General features: G+C 45.3%; 1 protein-coding gene across 1 annotated transcript; it reads left to right on the top strand.

The window, feature by feature from the left end:
- Positions 1-1,393: 1,393 nt before the first annotated feature.
- LOC118912616 (binder of sperm protein homolog 2-like) lies at positions 1,394-10,626 on the top strand. The gene is made up of 5 exons (XM_057493361.1): positions 1,394-1,523; positions 3,750-3,782; positions 5,892-6,032; positions 6,284-6,431; positions 10,493-10,626. Exons 1-5 carry the CDS (start codon positions 1,466-1,468, stop codon positions 10,497-10,499), a joined length of 387 nt encoding a protein of 128 aa, XP_057349344.1. The 5' UTR covers positions 1,394-1,465; the 3' UTR covers positions 10,500-10,626.
- The last annotated feature ends 8,927 nt before the right edge of the window (positions 10,627-19,553 follow it).

Genomic DNA, 19,553 nt, shown 5'->3' on the forward strand with positions numbered 1-19,553 from the left:
AAGGGCGGGAGAAAGAAAATCCACTGGGCTCTCAGATTGGATGCATGTAGCCCAAATATTTCAGAGATCTGTCTGCAGGCTCCGGATGCAAACATAGCCTTCCGGGGTCACCCAGCTAGCAACTGTCAGAAACAAAGGAAGTTCTGTCTTTGGGGCCAGTAGACAGTAAGAGATGAACCTGTGAGTCTGAAGAGACTGGCTTCTAGGAAGCCTCTTCGCCTAAGACCTCGCTCACAGTGGGTGGGGGGAGGCCCAGAAGGCTGGGTGCCTGGCTGCCTGGAGGGAATCTGTGCTCTTCCACTTCTGCATGAGCCACGTGCAGACCTTGACAGATGACTTTTTTGTCCCTTGGAACCTCGGTTTCCCCAGATGTCGAACCGGGGACATGATTCCCACGTCCTGAAGTTGTGTGAGACTTCTCTCAGCTCTGGCGTGGCCGGCGATGCTTACTCCTGATTGACAGATGACCTCTATCTGCAGACAGGCCAGAGGCTGCGTTAAACACAAGAGCAAGCAGCAAAAGCAGAGCCTGTGTGCTCACAGGAGACATGGCTTCCTTGCTTTCATCAAAGTTTCTCCATTTCTCTTGTTTTCCATTTCCTCATCTCTGCTGGGAGAAGGCAGGTGGGTTTCTAACCAGCACCTGGACCCTGTGTGTTTGCAAATGGGCCACAAGGGAAGTAATGTCTGAAAAGATCTCAGCACAGACTGGACTGAGGGCTGGGTCAATTCCCTCCCTCCCCAACTGTCAGGATGCCTGGTCTGCAGGACGGCTGGGGGTCCACTAGGACCCACATCTCGTCTTTATGGGTCCTCACATTCCAACCTTTCCTCTCTCTCATAAACTGTTCCTTCCCCTTGTGCTCCCCACATCTCTCCAGGGATGGTGGATGGGAAAGGAACTGTAAAGAGGGCCAAGACCACACATGGGAACTGGAATTAAGATCTGTCCTTTCCATAGATTGCTGAACACGGGCGCCGTGTTTGGCCTTTCTGAGCCTTACTTAGCCAAGAAGCTCAAACTGGTTTTGCCTTTCTCGCTGGTCTTTTGTTTTCAGAAAAGCATCGAGGGAGTAAATGATATGAAGGTATTATGAAAGCTACATTAGCAAACGTCGGACTCCCCTGGAGGGGGGCTTGCGTCAGCTCAGGCGCCGGTCCCACCCCGTGTTTCAGCAGGCCTGGGGTGAGGCCTACGAATTTGCATTTCTAACAAGTTTTCAGGTGGGGGTGTTGGAGCTGGTCCAGGGACCAACACTTTGAGAACGCTGCTGCGGAACATTCCAAGATAGATCTTCCTAATTTTTCTCTGCTCTGTTGACGTTCAGGACGTGAGAGACAATGCTATGGAGTAAGTCTGACGCTCATCTGAGAGCAGCTAGAGTAGGAGGGGCAGAAATCGGAGAGTATAAAATCAGAGGCAACATTTGCGGGCGTGCAGGCCACCTGCAGGTAATCGGAGGTAATGAAAAACCGGGCAAGTTGCGTGTCCCTCCTTCTCTGCCTGTCTGGGCTGAAAGCAGGTGAGGAGGCCGGCGGGGGACGGAGGGGAGGCAGGGAGACCCAGGAGGCAGTGGGTTTGGGTGAGATAGGCAGGAAACAGATTCGATCCATTGTCCAAAACATCTGTTCAATACAGCATAACGCTGGGGGAAGAGGAAGGGACTGGGAGAGTCCCCGGTTCAAATCCTGGTTCTTCCTCTCGCTGGTTGGGCGATCACGGGCAAGAAACTGCCTCTCTTGAAGCCTCCGCCTTCTTATCTATAGAATGGTAATAATCTTTAAGGAAGAGGCAGCTTGGAAATCCTGCCATAGGCAACAGGGTAGATGATTGGGGGACATTATGCCAAGTGAAACAAGCCAGTCACAGAAGGACGCAGACCGCATGATTCCACTGTGTGAAGCACCTAAAATAGTCAAACTCGTAGGCACAGAGAATGGTGGCTGCCAGGGGCTGGGGAGAAGGGAGATGGGGAGTTGCTGTTCAATGGGTATAAAGTTGCAGGCATACAAGATCGGTAAGTTCTGGGGTCTGCTGTCCACCTTAGTGCCCGTAGCTAGCAGTGCTATCTTGGGCACTGTCTTGCCAATGGGTTTCAGCCCCAGACAAGTTCGCTATGGATTCAATGTGACCAAAGAAATTGACAGCAGAACGTTCTTTGGGGTGAAAGGGTTTATTACCCGGCTTGTTCTCCTGGCGGTGGGTCGGGCACTAGCGTCTCTGCCTCTGCCCAGAGCACTGGGCCCAGCTCTCTATATAGCCCAATAATAGCTTATTGCCTAAAGGTGTGGAACTGGTAGCCTAGCAACAGGCCAGTTACATCATCAGGTGGTTTAAGTTCAGTGAGGATCCTGGCCCTAGGGACCCCAACTTCTCCACAGGCACTTAAAAATGTGTTCGGAAGGTAGATCTAAAGTGAAGTATTTTTACCACAATAGAAAGAAGAGAAAGAGGAAGCTTATTATGTATTATTTTGGAAAGCTCTCCACGATCTTTTATTTTTTTTGAGGAAGCAAGGTTCAAAATAAATCGAGTGTAGTCTAGGCTATCCTTTGTAAAAAGTTATGAACACATGCCCTGGAATATTCATAAACCATCTCCACAGGTTTCACAAGAATTGGGACATCGGCTACCTGTGGGAAGGGTGACTGACAGGTGGCTGGGGTCAGCGATGCCTGGGAGGACTTTTATAGTTTCCCTTTTGTAACTGCTTGGAAGTTTGAACCACGTGACTTATGTCCTCACAAAACAAATTCAACAGAGAGCAGGGATTGCATTAGAAAAGGCAGGCAACCTCTCGCATCTGTTTATGCCCCGCATCCTGTCCAAGCCTGCCAGGAACCCAGGAATTGAACAAGTTGGGTTTATCACTCACTGGACCCAGGAGACCATATGCCACAGGAACCATGGGCTGACTGAGTAAGAAAGCATCAAAACCCATTTTAGGGTTTGGGCCTGGGCCCTGGCTGGGAGATTTGGGGGGCACAGGGGGCATTAGGTTAGGGAAGCTAGGGTTCTCTCAGTTGAACACTGTCAGAAATTCTATGCCTGGGTATCTCAACGAATCTCGGGTGGGGGAAGCAGACTAGAACAAGGAGAGAGGTGTCAACAGGGAAGGAACAGAAACTCATTTCGGCCAAAGGGAGGGAGGCATCTGGCCCTTGGCAGCACAGGGACTGTGCGTCTGCCTGTGTTCCCACAAAGTTCTCAAGTGGTCCTGCTTCATCTCATTGGCTCACCTCTCAGAGCAACCTCATCTGTGACTCCGTGGTTCAGCCCAGGAGGAGAATGACATGGCCAGCAGTTGGGGTGAGGAGCTCGTGGAGAGGGGCTGGCCTTTGTCTTCTCTTTCTCAGAACATGTTAGGCACAGCTGGTTGTCCAAATTAGTTATTTGCCTGAAATGGTGACATGCAGGTAAAAGATAGGATGTCCCCTCCAGCCCTCAGACGTGTGGGATTTCAACCAATGGACAGAGGTTGGGTGACACTGGACTTGCCCTAACTTACTCAAAGACCTTTGCAACAGGGAGAGAGCACGCCTGACCGGATGGGCTTTCTTGAGTAGATGCGAGTGTCCCACCCCCAACTGGAAGCAATCGTAAGTCGTCCAAAATGTGATGGCATAGGTTTCCCTGCAACAGGAAAGGAGCTGACTACATGAACTCAAGGGGCTTTGAATAGCCATTAGTCTAGAAATGGAGTGTTTTTAGAGGTGGTCTAAAGGTTACCCATTTTTTTCTCTTTCAGAATTGATTGCCCATTTACACCCTCCAGTTCTAGGTGAGGAGACATCTCTCTATTTGTCAGCATCTCAGATGTAGCCCCACCCCCAGCCCTTGCAACACCATCGCACTCCTGAACTAACTTCCACTTTCCTGCCATTTACTCTTTCCTTCGCTAGTCCTCTGGTGCAAAAGCCCCCCTGGGGTCATGGCAGCCGAGTCCTGTCTTTCAAAGCCATTTCAGCCTGCATGCCAAGATCTCCTCTCCTGACCCTCCAGAAAACTACTCTCTTCTCTGTTGCAACTAATGTCAGCGTGTGTGTGTTCTATTGTTTGTTTTTTTGTCAGTTTTAACAACCTTCTATGTAGAAGTAAAATGTGCATGCCATTAAATTCACCAATTACCATTTCATGATTTTTAGTAAATTTACAAAGTGGTGGAAACGATGCCACAATCCAATTCTAGGACATTTCCATCACCCAAGAAAGTCCCTTGGGTCCCTTTACTGTCACACACCCCCACCCCCCTCTTTCCTACCTCCAGGCTCAGGAACTTTCTATCTGTATAGATGGGTCTTTTCTGGACATTTCACATGAATGGAATCATACATGTGATCTTTTGCCTCTGTTCTTAAGTTAAAAAGTTAATCCTGGATCTCATACGGGCTCACGGAGAAAGCTTTGCCTCAGTGTCTCACTTTGGAAGAGTCGAACCATTTCCACATGCAGACTGGTACTCAATTCTAATCTCTAGTTTCCATGAAATTTGGAGTTTCAGGACAGAAATAGAGAGATGGACACACTTTGTGGGGAGAGCCAGGCCAGTGAAGGGGACACTTAGTTACAAAAATGTCAATTGGCTTTTTTTTTTAAACCAGTTTAATCACCAATTACTTGTTTGGGGGTTGAACCAATATAGCCTAGAGTATATTGGTGGGAAGATGTGGCCCATCAAGCCCTCTGGGTTTGGGGTCAGAAGGAAGCTATTTTCCAAGCAGTGAACAGCAGGGTTTTTCTCTGTATAGAGATGACACGCCAAGGACCAAAGCTGACCTAGGAGGAGTCTGGTGACAGTCCCCAGTTCATCGAGCTGATGAAAGGACACCATCAAATATGCTAGTGCTTTTAAATTGTGCACAACATGCCCAGCACAGAGTAAGCTACCTGATAGCTCATGACAAAAACAAGTGATAAAAACAAATCAATAATGAGCATAATAACAAGTAACACTAAGCAATGAAAATTGTTAACCTACAATGTTAAATGGTAACTATTATAACAAATAATATAGTTAAATAACAAAAGTACTAACCTCATTGTTAATGAATAATGCTATGATTATTAAATAAGAAATATGAATAATGTATAGCCACAAATAATAAGTAATTGCTAGATAATAAAAGTAAATGGCTTATGAAAGGCCGACCAATGCTTACTAAGTTTCTTGCTGGTCCCTATCAGCTGGGACTAGCTGGTATGCTGTGGGTCCAGCTTTGAACAAGACATAGGGAGTCATTGCTGACAAATTAGAGACTCTGAGCAAATCATCACCCATTAAATAAAAGAAAAACGAACTTGGAAGGAAGTTCAGTACAGATGGATCTAGCCTAGTCTGGATGTTCAAGAAAGTTCCGTGAAGTTTCATTCACAGGCTGAACGTGGGAGGAAAGTAAATAGGCAAAGGGTGTGCAGCTTCCTGCTGAGCAGAAAAGACCATGTCTATAAATCCCCAAGGTTGGAAGCATCCAGAAATAAGTGACTTCTGTCATCTAGGCATGGCCCAGCGCTGGGTGGTGACGCACGGCATGGAGGGACATGGATGGCTGTGAGAGGAACTTCAGAGCTAAGGCTGGGGCTAGGAGATTACTTTATCTGGGAGAGAGGGAGAAAGACTCCAGAATCTCAGCTGAGGAGCTGGGGACACAGTTGCTAGAAGACCCCCCTGAAAAAGGGGCTAGCAACTCCCATCGGCTTCCAGCTCTGGGCTGAGTCAAGTCTCCTTGGATGGTCAGGTGTACTTTACAGACACAGGAAAGGCAGGTAGTGAGAGCAGGCAGGGGTGGATGTGGGGCGGGTGAGCATGGGGCTGAGGGGGCGATGGGCATTAGTTCGAAAGTCGATTCCCTCTGGAAGCTTGCCCACGGTCAGCCTGTTTCCTCTTTTGCAGAGTTTATGAACAAGTCCTGTGTCTTTCCGTTTATTTATGGTGACGTGACTCACTACACCTGCATCTCCGTCCACAGTGATTATGACTGGTGTTCCCTTGACAGGAAATTCCGGGGCAGGTGGCGGTACTGCACAGGGTACGGTAAGTATGGCGCGGCTGGGCCGTCTTGCGTGCCTAGGGCCCAAGCAGCATTTAAAGCAGCTGACTACACGGTTTTGGGGTGTCAGAGAGAAATCTGAGGCCAGATCCTGACTCTTCTGCATGTTTTTACCACTTGTGAACAGTTGGGTGTTGGGTGCGGTTGAAAAGCGCGAGTCATTAGTTCGGCAGTAGTTGATCATAAAATTTTCTATGTTCCTATGTCCCCCTCTTTCTCTTCCCTCTCTCCGCAGACCCCCCCACATGCACCTTCCCTTTCTTCTTCAGAAAAAAGCTCTTTTACAGATGCACCAAGGAAGGTTATATTTTGAATCGGAGTTGGTGTTCCTTGACAAGAAATTATACCCATGATGGAAAATGGAAGCAGTGTTCTCCTCACCAGTAAGTTGTCCGGGGAAGGATGCAGGGGGGATCTTAGAGATCTCTTAAAGTGGGGAACACTTTTGGTTAATGGAAATGGAAGTGTGGGGACTAGATTATCAGGTAATGGCTTAGATCAGGGGTCAGCAAACATTTCCTGTGAAGGTCTCAGTGGTAAGGATTTTAGGCTTCACAGGCCATACGGTCTTTCACACACTGAACTCTGCCTTATAGCACCGAGGCAACCACAAGCAATTGAAAAAAAATGAATGTGGCTGTGTTCCAATAAAACTTTATTTGTAGACTCTGAAATTGGAATCCCATATAATTTTCAGGTATTGCAAAATATCAGTCACCTTTTGATTTTGTTGTGTTTTTTTTTGTCAGCCACTTAAGAATGAGAAAACCGTTAGCTCACAGGCCACACAAAAACAGGTGGCAGGTTGGATCTGGCCTCTAGGCTCTACTTTGCTGGCCCCTGGCTTGAATGATCTGTGCTGGGCCCCATGCAGACAAAGCAGTGAAGTTAGTTTCCATTGGAAAGAAGTTGCGGGAAGGAGAAAAGCATGGTCCACACACATTGGAGAGCTAACATATCTGTATGCACTTGGATTATAGTGCGGATTTTATTGAGTTTGAAATAGTGTCTCATTTAACCTTCATGATGACCTCAGGAAGTGATTACAGGTGTCATTATACCCACAGAGAAATGAGGAAACACTAAGGCTTGAGAGGCTAGGCCATGTCCACACCTGGTGTCAAATCCCAACATCTTAATGAGGTTTTGTGTAGAGACCACTTACTAATCGATCAATTAAGTGAACCCCTATGACAGGCTCTATAATAGCTTTCTGCTCATTATTTCCCTATCAAAATTGCCATTTCATCGATGTGGAAATGGACATTGAGAGCCTGGGCATCTTAGCCAATCAGCTACTAAGAGATGAAGCCCCAAACCTCGCCCGGGCTTGGTGGTGGCTACAGTTGGTATTCATTTCTACCCCGTGACTCTATGGAGTTGTTGAGATTCATGCACCCACTGGTTTGGAAATGCCTTTGGCACCACTGTCCACAGCGTCAGTGACACACAGATAAAGACCCACGTGGGGCATCTCATTCAAAACTAGGCTGACTGACTGCTTTTTCCCTGTCTGCACTCTAATAAGTGATTGATTGACCTTTCTTGTTAGGCTTCCAGAAAAGTTATAGCCCAATTTGGGACCCAGACATTATGCACGCTAGGGATCCTACATGTTCCCCCAGGCAATTTTGTTAATTCTTGAATATTCTCTAGAGCTCAGCCAATAGTTATTCATTCCCAGGCTGACCTGCAGATTCACTTCTCGGTAAGACTCCAGGAAAGCTCTGTGATTTCCACACTTGGCTTTTAATCGCCTGTTACCCACCCACATCTTCTTTTACCATATAGTGGGGGATCAGTGTGGGACTGATAGCCATCCGGTCCCATTGTTCGTAGAGCTGCTGAGTCCTGGGACTTCTCAAGCTCCCTGAACACTGAGCCAGCCAGCTAGCATATCCCCTCCGCTGGAATGCCAGCCCAGTTCAACTCCAGCGAGAGCTTTCGCAGTTGGACCCCCGCCCTGCAGCAGGGGCTGTGCGATCTTCGCCTCCCGCCAGGGATGGGGTCTCCTTGCCATCACAGGTTGGGAGTGATTCAGCTCCAATTCCCATCTTCTGCCTGCTTTCCTAGACCACTCCCAGTTCTTAGACACAAATGTTTCATCGCTCACCGGTCTTTCCACCCTCCTTCCTTTCTTTTTTCACTGCCTTGGCCCAGGAATTTCAAGGCAACTAATGAAAATAACTAGCTTTGTAATAACAAAGTTGATAGATTAAAAATCAAGGAAAAGGCAGAGTAATACAGCAAGAGATAAAGTTAGTGCAGTACAGGCTGCATGGTGAGAATGTACAATTGGAGCTGAGCTTCCTAGCAGCCAAGTAAATAGGAATACATGCTTAGTCCCATTAATAACATTGTCCATAATATCAAAAACCTACTCTCAAGAGAAGACTTCCAGAGGGGTTTATCAGTCCCCTTCACAGGAGTTTCCGTTCTATGTGTAAAAATAACTGTCTTCCTACACCCCTGCCACCTTTCTCCTTTGAGAGGCCATGCTGGGCAGTGGTTAAAAAATACAACCCCTGGAGCCAAAACATTAATTCACCCTTTACTTCACCTCTCTGAGCCTGCTTTCTTATCTATAAAATGGGCATTTTCTGGATAACCGTCCAACTCTTTATAGTGCTTATGAAGATGGGCATATTAATTGGATATACTTTGTAAGGTGGTCATGAAGTCAATCAAATCAAATCCATTAGATTTTATAAAGCGCTCAGAGCAATGCCTAACACAGAGGAAGGCTAACACCAGTGTCTGCATTTTTCCTTCAGGTCCATCGCCTCTCCCCCTTGCTTTTTCCCCTCCCTCCCTTACTTTCCCAGTTATTTTGTATTAAAAGAGTTTTAAGGTGGAGTGCATAGCCACAAGAAATGAGGTATTATTAATTAGAAGTAGGAGGAATGGGGCGTAGAATGGAGCCTTCCCTGAGACTAATGGCTTAGAAGAGACCACAGGCCCTGCCTATGGGCAGGTGAGCTGGGGCTTCAGTGACCTTTGCCTCTCCTTGTCTGCAAAGAGCCATTCCCTTGACCCAGCAATTTCCATTCTACGGGTACGTCCTAAAGAAAGCATTGGACATCTGCAGGAATCTGTATACGTATAAGGAGATGGTCATCACGGTGCCCACGAACGGGCAATGCCCCCCCCCCAGTTACCCCTGAGTGAGAACAGCACGGCGCGGTGGGGGACTGAAGGCGGGCGTGGAGGTGGACATTTGGGGACATGAGACATGCTCACGACATAATGTTCTGTTAGAAGACAGACAACTTTAAGACACACAAACATGTTAAAACACTAGCAAGATACCAAAATAAAATAAAAATAAAAATAAACAAAACACTAGCAAATAATGATAACATAAATGTTGGAAAAAGCCTTAGACAAGGAAGAGGACATGTCGGTAATGGTCACTTTGACACTGGATGGTCGGCCACACCCACACTCCTGGTGTCTTTTCCTACAGGCTGCTGTTTGTAACCATATGCACGCATCGGGGTTTTTTTTTTTAATACTTATTTTTGATTTGCACAAGTAATACATGAATAAATGCTCATTTAAACATGGAAGCAACACATGAATATAGAGTAAAATGTTACTGCTTCCTCCCACACTCCCACTCCCCTTGCTACTTTCTTCCACAGCAGATAAGGCAACTAACAGTTCGGGATGTGTGCGCTCCGGGTTTATTCTGTGCATTTATAAAAATAAAAAAAAAGTAAGGTCTTTTTAAAAATGAATGAATTATACTATCCTTTCTGTCCTCTGACTTGCTTTACATTATGGAGATTTTTCCATGTGAATGCATGAATCTATCTCACTGTCTTAAACTTTTACCTCTTAAAATATGGATATACTATTCTCTTGTTAAAGTATCATTCAATTGTGTTTAATATTTTGATATTGCCATGACCAACGGGTGCCTTCTACATTAATTTTTAAGTAAGTCTGTGAGAGTTTTTAATCATTATTATTATTATTATTATTGTTATTATTATTAGAATAGCTGAGTGAATCACTGGGTCAAAGGATGTGTGCATGGTAAATGTGTGTTCTTGTGCGTCAGATTTTTAACTTAGTCCAAACCATCCTCTGTCAACATGAGATTACCCATTTTTAACAAGTTTCTTAACCTGTTAAGTTTCTTAAACCTTGAAAATCATCAATTTAATAAATTGGTTCAAATAATGGACCACATAACTTGCTTTAAAATAATACATGAAAATAATCAAAAATGGCATATTGAATTTGGGAGTAAGAAATACATACTTAAACCCTCCTTTAGCCACTCATCCCTACTGCTTCTCTATGCTTCCCCAGCTCTACTCCCACAGTTTTGTTCCTGGGGGTAGACCAGATCTCCCACCAGAGAGGCGACAAGACTGTCCTGTCTTGGCAGGTGACAGCTGTGGTACTGATGCTAACTTCTGTTTTTCTTCTACAGTCTTTAGATGAGTCTTGGTGCTCTTGAAGGGACAGAATTTATAGGATTCATCAGCTGCCTTTCAAAATATATCCTTTCCGTGATCATTCTGACCAATAAAGATTTTGACCGATATAGATTTTATCTCTCTTCCACATGGATGAGTCCTTTTATTGAAAAAAGCCACAGCCGCGCTCAGTGGCGATCAATGCAGTGCCGACCTTGGTGGGGTGGAAACCAATAGGGCGTTTGTGGGGAAGGACTTGAATTTAAATCAGGACCCTGATGAATTGCTAACAGTATAATCTTTGGTAAATTAACTAAATTCCCAGAAAAACTCATACAATCGTGTATTATATCCTACAATTTTTAAAGTATGATATAAACTAAAAATTCAGGATATGCAATTAGCCATTTTATAGTGAACAATTCAGTATTGAGCGCATTCACAATGTTGTACAACCACCACCTCTACTTGATTCCAGAACATTCTCATCATCCCAGAAGGAAACCCTGTCTCCTTTAAGCAGTCACTCCCCAATCCCTCATCCTCCCAGGCCCTGGAAACCACTAATCTTCTTCCTGTCTCTATGGATTGGCCTGTTCTGTATGTTTCCTATAAATGGCATCACACAGTATGTGACCTTTCATGTCTGGCTCTTTCATTTAACGCCATGTTTATGAGTTTCATCCACACGGTAGCACGGATCATTATCTTCTTTCCTTTTACGACCAAGTAATAGTCCATGCTATGGATATACCAGTTTTGTTTATCCATTAATATGTATATGTTATGAAGCACATATGTCATGTGTGTAGAGCTAGGCAAATTTTCACAAACTAAACTCTCCATGTACCTGAAAACCATATTAAGAAACAGAGCATGTCTAACTAACTCTGCTCCATGCCCCCTTCCGGGTCCTTAACTGAGGGTAGCCACTAGCCTGATTTCTGACAGCATAAATTAGCTCTGTCTCTTTTCGTATTTCATATAAATACCCTTGTGTCTGGCTTCTGTCACTCAATATTATGTGCATCAGATTCATCTACATTACTGGGTGTAGATGGAGACCCTTCTTTCACGGTGCTGCATGATTTTCCTCTGTGTGAATGCACAGCAAGTGATGTATCCATGGTATGCTTGATAATCATTAGGGTGGTCTTCATCTGGGAACATTACAGGCAGCAACATTCTAGTCCATGTCTCTGGTGAAGGTAGGTACTAAGGATCGCTGAGTCCACAGGCTGTGAGTACGTCCACATTTAGTAGTTGCTGGCAAACCCTTGCACCCTGGAACAAAGCAGGTGACTCAGGATTTAGCATATTAACCTGTGCCCCGGGGCCTGGACCCGTGACCCAGTCGAAGTCATGATTCTTCTACCTGGTGGTGGAGGTGAGGGAAGACTTTCCTGTGGCTTAGCTAAACTGTTGGGAGGTCAAGTGGAGATGCTTACGCCTCGTTTCCCACCATGACGTGAGAGCCACGTGCAGTAGGAGAGAATGAAGTGGCCAGATCTTCCTCCAGCTCTCTGGAATTCAGTCCACCTTTCCTTTGGTTATTGGAGCCAATAAAGTCACCCTTCCTGCTCAAGCTAATTCTGTGAGTTACATCTGAGATGTCTCATTCCCAGCCTTCTTAGTCCAAGAACAAGGAGATGCATTCTGAGAAGGCAGGCTCACACCTGCAGCTGACTCGCTGACCGGGGTCCCGGCCATAGACTCTGGAACAACTCCAGAGCTCAGAGGGTTTGGCTGCAGCCCCTTGTGACTCTGGTCCTGCCACAAGCCCCATACGCCAAGAGACCAGGGAGGAGCCCCACCCACCTGTGGACCAGGTAACAGGCATATAGACCCGGGAACCAGCTGGTCTGGGCCACCGTCTGGGGGCCCTAGGAGGACCATGAATCAACCACCCCAGACAAGAGAGCCTTTGTGGAGTCCAGAAGGCCCGCAGGGAAGTTCCTTTTAAAAAATATAACAGCAAAATAAAATAAGATAAAATAAACATGAGTTTGGACACATTGGAGAGGAAAGAAGAACATCCTGGTGGTGCCTGCATCGCCCTGACCCCAAGGCGGCACAGCTGAGTGACAAGAGAGACCTTCTCTCCCATAATGTCCCCTACCAGGGCAGGTGAGGACATGGGAGTGGGCGCCCAGCTCCCCCGCAGGGAGCCCCATCACTCTCTCACCCCGAATCAAGAGCTGCAGGGCTTCCAGGGGCATCTGGGAGAAGAGCAGCCAGAATTCTGGACAGAATGTATGAAGGGGAAGCAGAGCCCGCGGACTGCAGCAGGGACCCATCAGGACCCCTCCCTCGCCTCCGCCCCGAGCTGGCCCACCACATCCCCTGCGCTGGTGCATCTCACCCACACATACCCAACTTGTGGCCAAACCCCTGTGCATACTCCCAAAAGCAGCAAGAGCAAGCTCTTGCAGATGCCTTGTGAACGGGCCCAGAAAGCCAGACCAAACAGGAGGGCCCGGGAGAGGCTGCCCTTGGGAAAGCAGCTGAGAGGCTTGTCAGCACCTCCCTGACGTAAGCAAGCGAGGACACGCAAGCTTAAAAGTTCTGCCACAGTAGGGAGCGGGAAGCACGCAGCAGGTGCACCCACAGAAGGTCTGAGAAAGCTTCAGAATCCCTAACAGGACTGCCCCGGGGTGTTTCTCTCCTGGCGAGTCGGTAAAGACTAGAGGAGGCGACTGCTGCTTCAAATGTAAAGAGGACAACAGGAAACCTCAGGAACCATGAAAAATCAAGGAGATGTGACACCACCAAAAAACACAATAATTCTCCAGTACCAACCCTAAAGGTGGGGAGATCATTAGCAGTGTAAAACAGACTGTTACATCTATAAGATGTTCTCTATAAGCTTCATGGCAACCCCAAAGCAAAACCTACAGTAGTTACACAAAAAAAGTAAAGAGAAGGGAATCAAAGCGTATCACTAAGAAATCATCAGGTCATAAAGGAAGACAACAAGAGAGGGAGAAAAGAACATGGGAACTATAAAGCATACAGAAAACAACTCATTAGATGGTATTAGTAGTCGTTAGCTATTCATGATTAGTCTAAACGTAAATGGGTTAAATTCTTCAAGCAAAAGGCATAGATTCACTGAATGGGTTAAAACAAGATCCAACTATATGCTGCCTACAAGAGACTTACTTTAGCTTCAAGGACACACACAGACTCAAAGTGAAGGGATGGAGAAAGATATTCCATGAGTGGAAACCAAAAGACAGCGGTAGCTGTACTTACATCAGACAAAATAGACTGTAACAAGAGATAAAGGCAAAAACAGAAATAAGCAAGTGGGACTACATCTAACTAAAAAGCTTCTGCAGAGCAAAGGATAGAGCAAAATGAAAAAGTAACCTACAAAATGGGAGAAAAGTTTTGCAAACCATATTATCTGATGCGTTAATGTCCAAAATATATAAGGAGCTCACACAACCCAAGAGCAAAAAAAAAAAAAGAGCAAACCAATTTAAAAATGAGTGAAGAATCTGAACATTTTTCCAAAGAAGACAGACAGATGGCCAACAGGTACATGAAAAGGCGTTCAACATCCGTAACCATCAGGGAAATGCAAATCTAAACCTCAGTGAGGTATCACCTCACATCAGTGAAAATGACTTGTATAAAAAAGACAAGAGATAAGAAATGTTGGCAAGGATGTGGAGAAAAGGGAACCCTCATACACTCCTGGTGGGAATGTAAATTGGTATTGCCACTATGGAAAACAGTATGAGTGTTCCTCAAAAAATTAAAAATAGAACTACCATCCCACTTCTGAGTATATATTTGAAGGAAATGACATCACTAAGAGATATCTTCACCCTCGTTCACTGCAACATTATCCACATTAGCCAACGTAACAAGTTAAGTATCCATCAATGTATGAATGGATAAAGCTGTGACACGCACACACACAAACACACAGACACAGTAGAATATTATTTGGAATATTATGTGGAATCTAAAAAAAGCCAAACTTAGAGAAACAGAGTAGAATGGTGGTTGCCAGAGAAATGGGAGACTTTGGTCAAAGGCTACAGATTTCCAGTGACAAGATGAATATGTCTGGGAATGTAAATGTACAGCATGGTGATTATAGTTAACAATATTGTATCATAAACTCGAAAGTTGCTAAGAGAATAGATCTGATAGCCAAAAAGAAAGGTAATCACGTGAGGTGACAGATATTAACTAATCCTGTGGAGGTAATCATTTTGCAATATGTGTGTATTAAATCATGTTGTACACCTTAAACTTACACAATGTTAGTTCAATTATATCTTAATAAAGCTGGGGGGAAAAAACTTTTCAAGAAAGAATTATGGCTAAAGCAAGTTGGTGTATTGAACATAAATAAGTTCATAGCTTTCTGGAGAAACATGCTTTCTCATGTCTGCTATTCTGCTGTGCAAAGAAGTGGACTTGTGTTGAGCAGCAAAGAAGCAGATACAAAGCCAATGAACAATGATGAATAGAAGTGGATTTTTGTTCATCATAACAAAAAAAAGAATCCTAACAATCACAGCTCCCTTGGAAACACTAGAAGCCAAGCAGCACACACACGCCTTTTGAAAAAATGGGGAAGAAACAAAGGAAAATAACCTCCAACAATTAACAACACAAGAACAAAAAGTATACCAGATGGGAGAAATAATGAAGGAGAAAACAAAATTGAAAGGCTGTAAGATCAAATGTGTTCATGATAACAGTATGTTGAAATAGGTTTGATGCCAGAATCAAGACAAACATTGAAAACCATTTCAAAAGAACAAAATCACATTGCATTTTGTTTGCAAAAGTCAAAACGTTGAAAAGGAGCAGGATGGGATGGGGGCACAGGGTGCGGTTGTGGCAGGCAGCAGAGGATTATGGGAAAATCCTTGTGAGACAGCCCCAGTCCCTGATCACTGGGAGATTCACACAGCTACTGTGGGTGGTATCTGTAAATTTGGTAGAACAATAACAGATGATCCTTTTGGCTTCCCAGACTGGATAGTACTCTATGTATTGATGAGAGCTGTGTGAATGCCCTTAAGCTTAATGAGGTAGGGAGTGGACTTTGATACGTTGCTTTCTCTCTCAGATGTCTGAACGCCAGTACCATTAAATGGCCTGTCACTGGTGCCCTGGAGGCAGAGGGTGACCTAAGGGCTTCTCTCCATGCCACCCACTCGCCGCTCAAACACTGGCACTCACCTCAGCTTCTGCAGTAGGGATGTCTGCAGATTCTGGGATGCGGCTGTTGGCATGACAAGCTCTGCAAAAGTCTCTGTGTTTCTTTCCGATACAACAGTTTTGTGTATGTGGCTAGAGGATCATATAGAATGGAAGTTCTGAATCCTGGGCTGAGTACTTACTGTTTCTGGAGTTTGTCCTCCCTTCCTGGCATCTCAAACAGCCTAGACTCCTAAAATAGCCGCACCAGACGGGTGAGACTCAGGGATGTGACGCACCTTCGGCTTCGGGGATGACAGGCATAGCCCCAGAAGCAGCAGGGTGACGTGCCGCCAGAGAGCGCTGTATTCATGTCCTGGGGCTGCCGGAACACAGCACAACAAACTCGGTGGCTTCAACGACCAAAGTGTATTCTCTCACAGTTCTGGAAGCCGGAAGTCCAAAATCAAGGTGTTGGCAAGAACGCACCCCTCTGAAGGCTCCAGGGGAGGAACTGCCCTGTCTCGTCCAGCTTCAGGTGGCCGCAGGTGTTCCCGGGCTGGCGGCTGCACCCCTCCAATCTCTGTCTCCATCTTTTTGGGGCCCTCTCTTCGGTGTGTCCTCCTCTTCTGTTTCTTATAAGGACGTTTGTCATTGGCTTTAGGGTCCTCGGGTAGGCTGGGGGTGTCACATCTTGAGATCCTTAACTTCATTACAACTGCAAAGACCCTTTATCCAAGCAAGGTCATATTCACAGCTCCCAGAGGTGAGGACATGGGACATGGATCCTATTGGGGGCCACCATTCAACCCACCGCAAGCACAGAGGATTCTAGAAAGAAACTGCCTGGGTTCTCATCGCAGCTCTGCCACTTAACAGTTACATGACTTGGTAAAACTCTTAACCACTCTGAACTCCCATTTCTCTACCTTTAAAATACAGATAACAATAGTTCCTGAATATATGTAAGCATTTGTAAACCAGCAAACTTTGTTGTTTCTTTTCTCGCTCGTGCCTGATTTTATACACTTGACTTTGGTTCCTATTTGGATTCATTTCTTAGACATGGTCCAATGAAATTTCACATCATTCTACTTCCGTGAATATTTTCTTCTAAGGTTTCATGGTTGTATCCTTTATGATTAGATCTATGATCCATTTTGAATCAATTTTTGTATAAGGTGTGAAGGTTAGGTCCAAGTTCATTTTTAACAGCACCATTTATTGAAAGGAACAGCCTTTCTCCATTTCGTTGGTTTTGTACCTTTGCCCAGAATTGATTTATGACCCAGGAGTTAGGCAGAGTTCTTAGTCATGACATCAAAAGCATGAGCCATAAAAGAAAAATGATAAATCAGACTTCATTTAAAAAGGTTTGAAGTTTTGCTTTACAAAAGACCCTGTTAAGAGAATGAAAAGACCACCTACAGTTGGGGGAAAATATTTGTAAATAACCTATCTGGCAAAGGACTTGTTCCAGAATATATCAGCATATAGAAAGAACTCTCAAAACTCGGCAGTAAGAAAACAAACAGATTTTTTTTTTTAATGAATGAAAGATTTGAACTAACACTTCCCCAAAGAGAATAAAAGGGGACAGGAGACGTTGAGCATCATTAGTTCCCTAGGGAAATAGGAATTAAAACTACAATAAGACACCTGTATATGCCTATAAGAATGACTAAAAGAAAAAACACTAACATTACCTAGTGCTGGAAAGAATGGTAGCAAGTGAATCTCTTATACACTGATGTATATTAGCCTGAGTCTGTCTGGGCTGCTATAACAACACGCATTGATGGGGCAACTTATAAAATACCAGAAATTTATTCCTCAGAGTTGTGGAGGCTGGAAGTCTGAGGTCAGAGTGCCAGCACGGCCGGGTAAGGGCCCTCTTCCCGGTGGCACACTTCTGCTTGTAAGGACAGGGTGGAAGTTGGGGAGTGGGGTGGGCACTAGCCCTCTGGGGCCCCTTTTCTAAAGGCCCTAATCCCATTCCTGGGGACGCCACCCTCATGGCTTAATCACCTCGCAGAGGCCCCGCCTCCTAATACCATCACCCTGGGTATTAGGTTTGCAAGCACTAAAAATTTGAGAGGGACTCACACTGAGACCACAGGCCTGGGAGAAATGCAAAATTGTAAGTCGCTCTGAAAAACAGTAAGAAGTTCTGTACTCTTTATAAATTAAGTCTCAAAGCAACATTTGTGCGTCTGGAGTCCTTTTCTCATCATGATGCTCTCGAGATTTGTGCTCACTGACAGTGCTTCATTGGGTGAATGCACCGAGGCTGGTTTTATCCATTGTGTTGTTGGAAAGTTTCTAATTTGGGCTTATAATCCTTAATGCACCTTCTAATGTGTCTTTTGCAAGTGTCTTTGTGCGCTTCTCTGCTGGGAACACTCCCAGGGCTGGAATTGCTGGATCATAAAACGTGCGTGTGATGGGATTTAATAGCTGCTGCCGACTGTTTTCCAAGGGCGTTCTTCCGATTTAAATTCCCACCAGCCATGGTTCCAACTCCTTGCCAAATTAGTGTTCTCTAAAGGTTTGGCTTTAGCTTGAAATTATACCGACAGGAGCAAATAAAATGTTACCTCCGTGTGTTTTCAAGAACTTCTTGAATGTGGAGCGCTTCCCCCATCCCACCCTAGAGCCCCAGGAATGGGGTGTTGGTGCCCCCTGGTGGTCACAAGGCATCACAACAGACAGGCACACAACCGGTCTCTTGTCAGTCCTGTGGGGCCCCCAGAATGAGCCGCATCTTTGATCTGACCCAACTGTGCCTCTACGCACGTTATTTACTGTTACAGGTTTTAAACGACAATACTTTAGGATTATTTCCTGTTAGGCGTTTTACTTAGAGAAACGTCAGAGTCCAACAAAATGGTTTAATTCTTTTTTCACAAACAAAATTACCGGCAGCTACTGTATTCATTTACTATACAAACAAGGATGACCATTAAAAATCTTTCTTTTTATGACACTTGATTTCTTAAGATGAGTTTTGGCGACAGGGACAATCAGATACAGCGATTCTGAATTTTCTTTTTGTGAAATAAAGTCTTTGTCTGGTCTTAGCAATGACAGCAAAAATCGGCTCCCCATTCTGCGTCTCCAAGTGCTCCACATTCAAGGGGAGAAAAGCAGGGAAAAGACAGAGGTACATTACTTTTGCTTCCATTAGTATAACTTAAAGCTCAAACCTAACCGATCGAAAACACTGATTTGGCAAGCAGCCAGAACCGTGCAGTGGATACATGTACCTACGCCTCGGCAGAGATTTGACTGAGAGCAGACCTCAGGCCCTGTACACCGGGTTCCCTTGGGAGCTTTAAAACGCACTGGTGCCCGGGCCCTGCCTCCAGAAACGCTGCTTAATTGGCCTGGGATAAGAAAATGTTAAAACTCCCAGGTGACTCCGGTGGGTGGCAAAGTTCGAGAGCTGTGATTTACAGCAGCGGTTCTCAAAAGTGTGGTTCCTGGACCAGCAGCATCACTTGGGAACTTTGCAAGGTCTCAGGTCCTACCCGAATGCACGGAATCAGAAACCACGGACCTGGAATGAAGAGGGGTGTCTAAACCGAGAGGACTCTCTGAGGTGAGATTCCTGCAGGCGCCTGGCAGACCCTGGTGGACCTGGGAGTTCAGGGCAGCTTGGTAACTTGTCTGGAATGGGGGGCTCCTGTGAGCAGACTCCAGGTGAAGGCAGGTGAGGTGGACAAAAGGAACTCTTTTCATATTTCATATTTTCATATCAGTCTTTTTCTTACATAAACTGTGCCTGAGTCTAAAAGCTTTACTTTCTCCCCAGTAAAACACTTAGTAGATTCTTATCTTTACCACTGATGCATGGATACCCACGGACCTACGAAGATCACCAGGAAAACCACCAAAGATGATAGA

The sequence above is a fragment of the Manis pentadactyla genome, chromosome 15, assembly GCF_030020395.1.
Source record: "Manis pentadactyla isolate mManPen7 chromosome 15, mManPen7.hap1, whole genome shotgun sequence".
NCBI classification, from domain to species: Eukaryota; Metazoa; Chordata; class Mammalia; order Pholidota; family Manidae; genus Manis; species Manis pentadactyla.

What these genes read in the sequence shown, in the direction of transcription:
- LOC118912616 (XM_057493361.1), top strand. Translation starts at nt 1,466, where the DNA reads ATGAAAAACCGGGCAAGTTGCGTGTCCCTCCTTCTCTGCCTGTCTGGG. An exon ending in CCTGTCTGGGCTGAAAGCAG is followed by an intron (nt 1,524 to 3,749) that starts GTGAGGAGGCCG and finishes TTTCTCTTTCAG; the next exon opens with AATTGATTGCCCATTTACAC. An exon ending in TTTACACCCTCCAGTTCTAG is followed by an intron (nt 3,783 to 5,891) that starts GTGAGGAGACAT and finishes CCTCTTTTGCAG; the next exon opens with AGTTTATGAACAAGTCCTGT.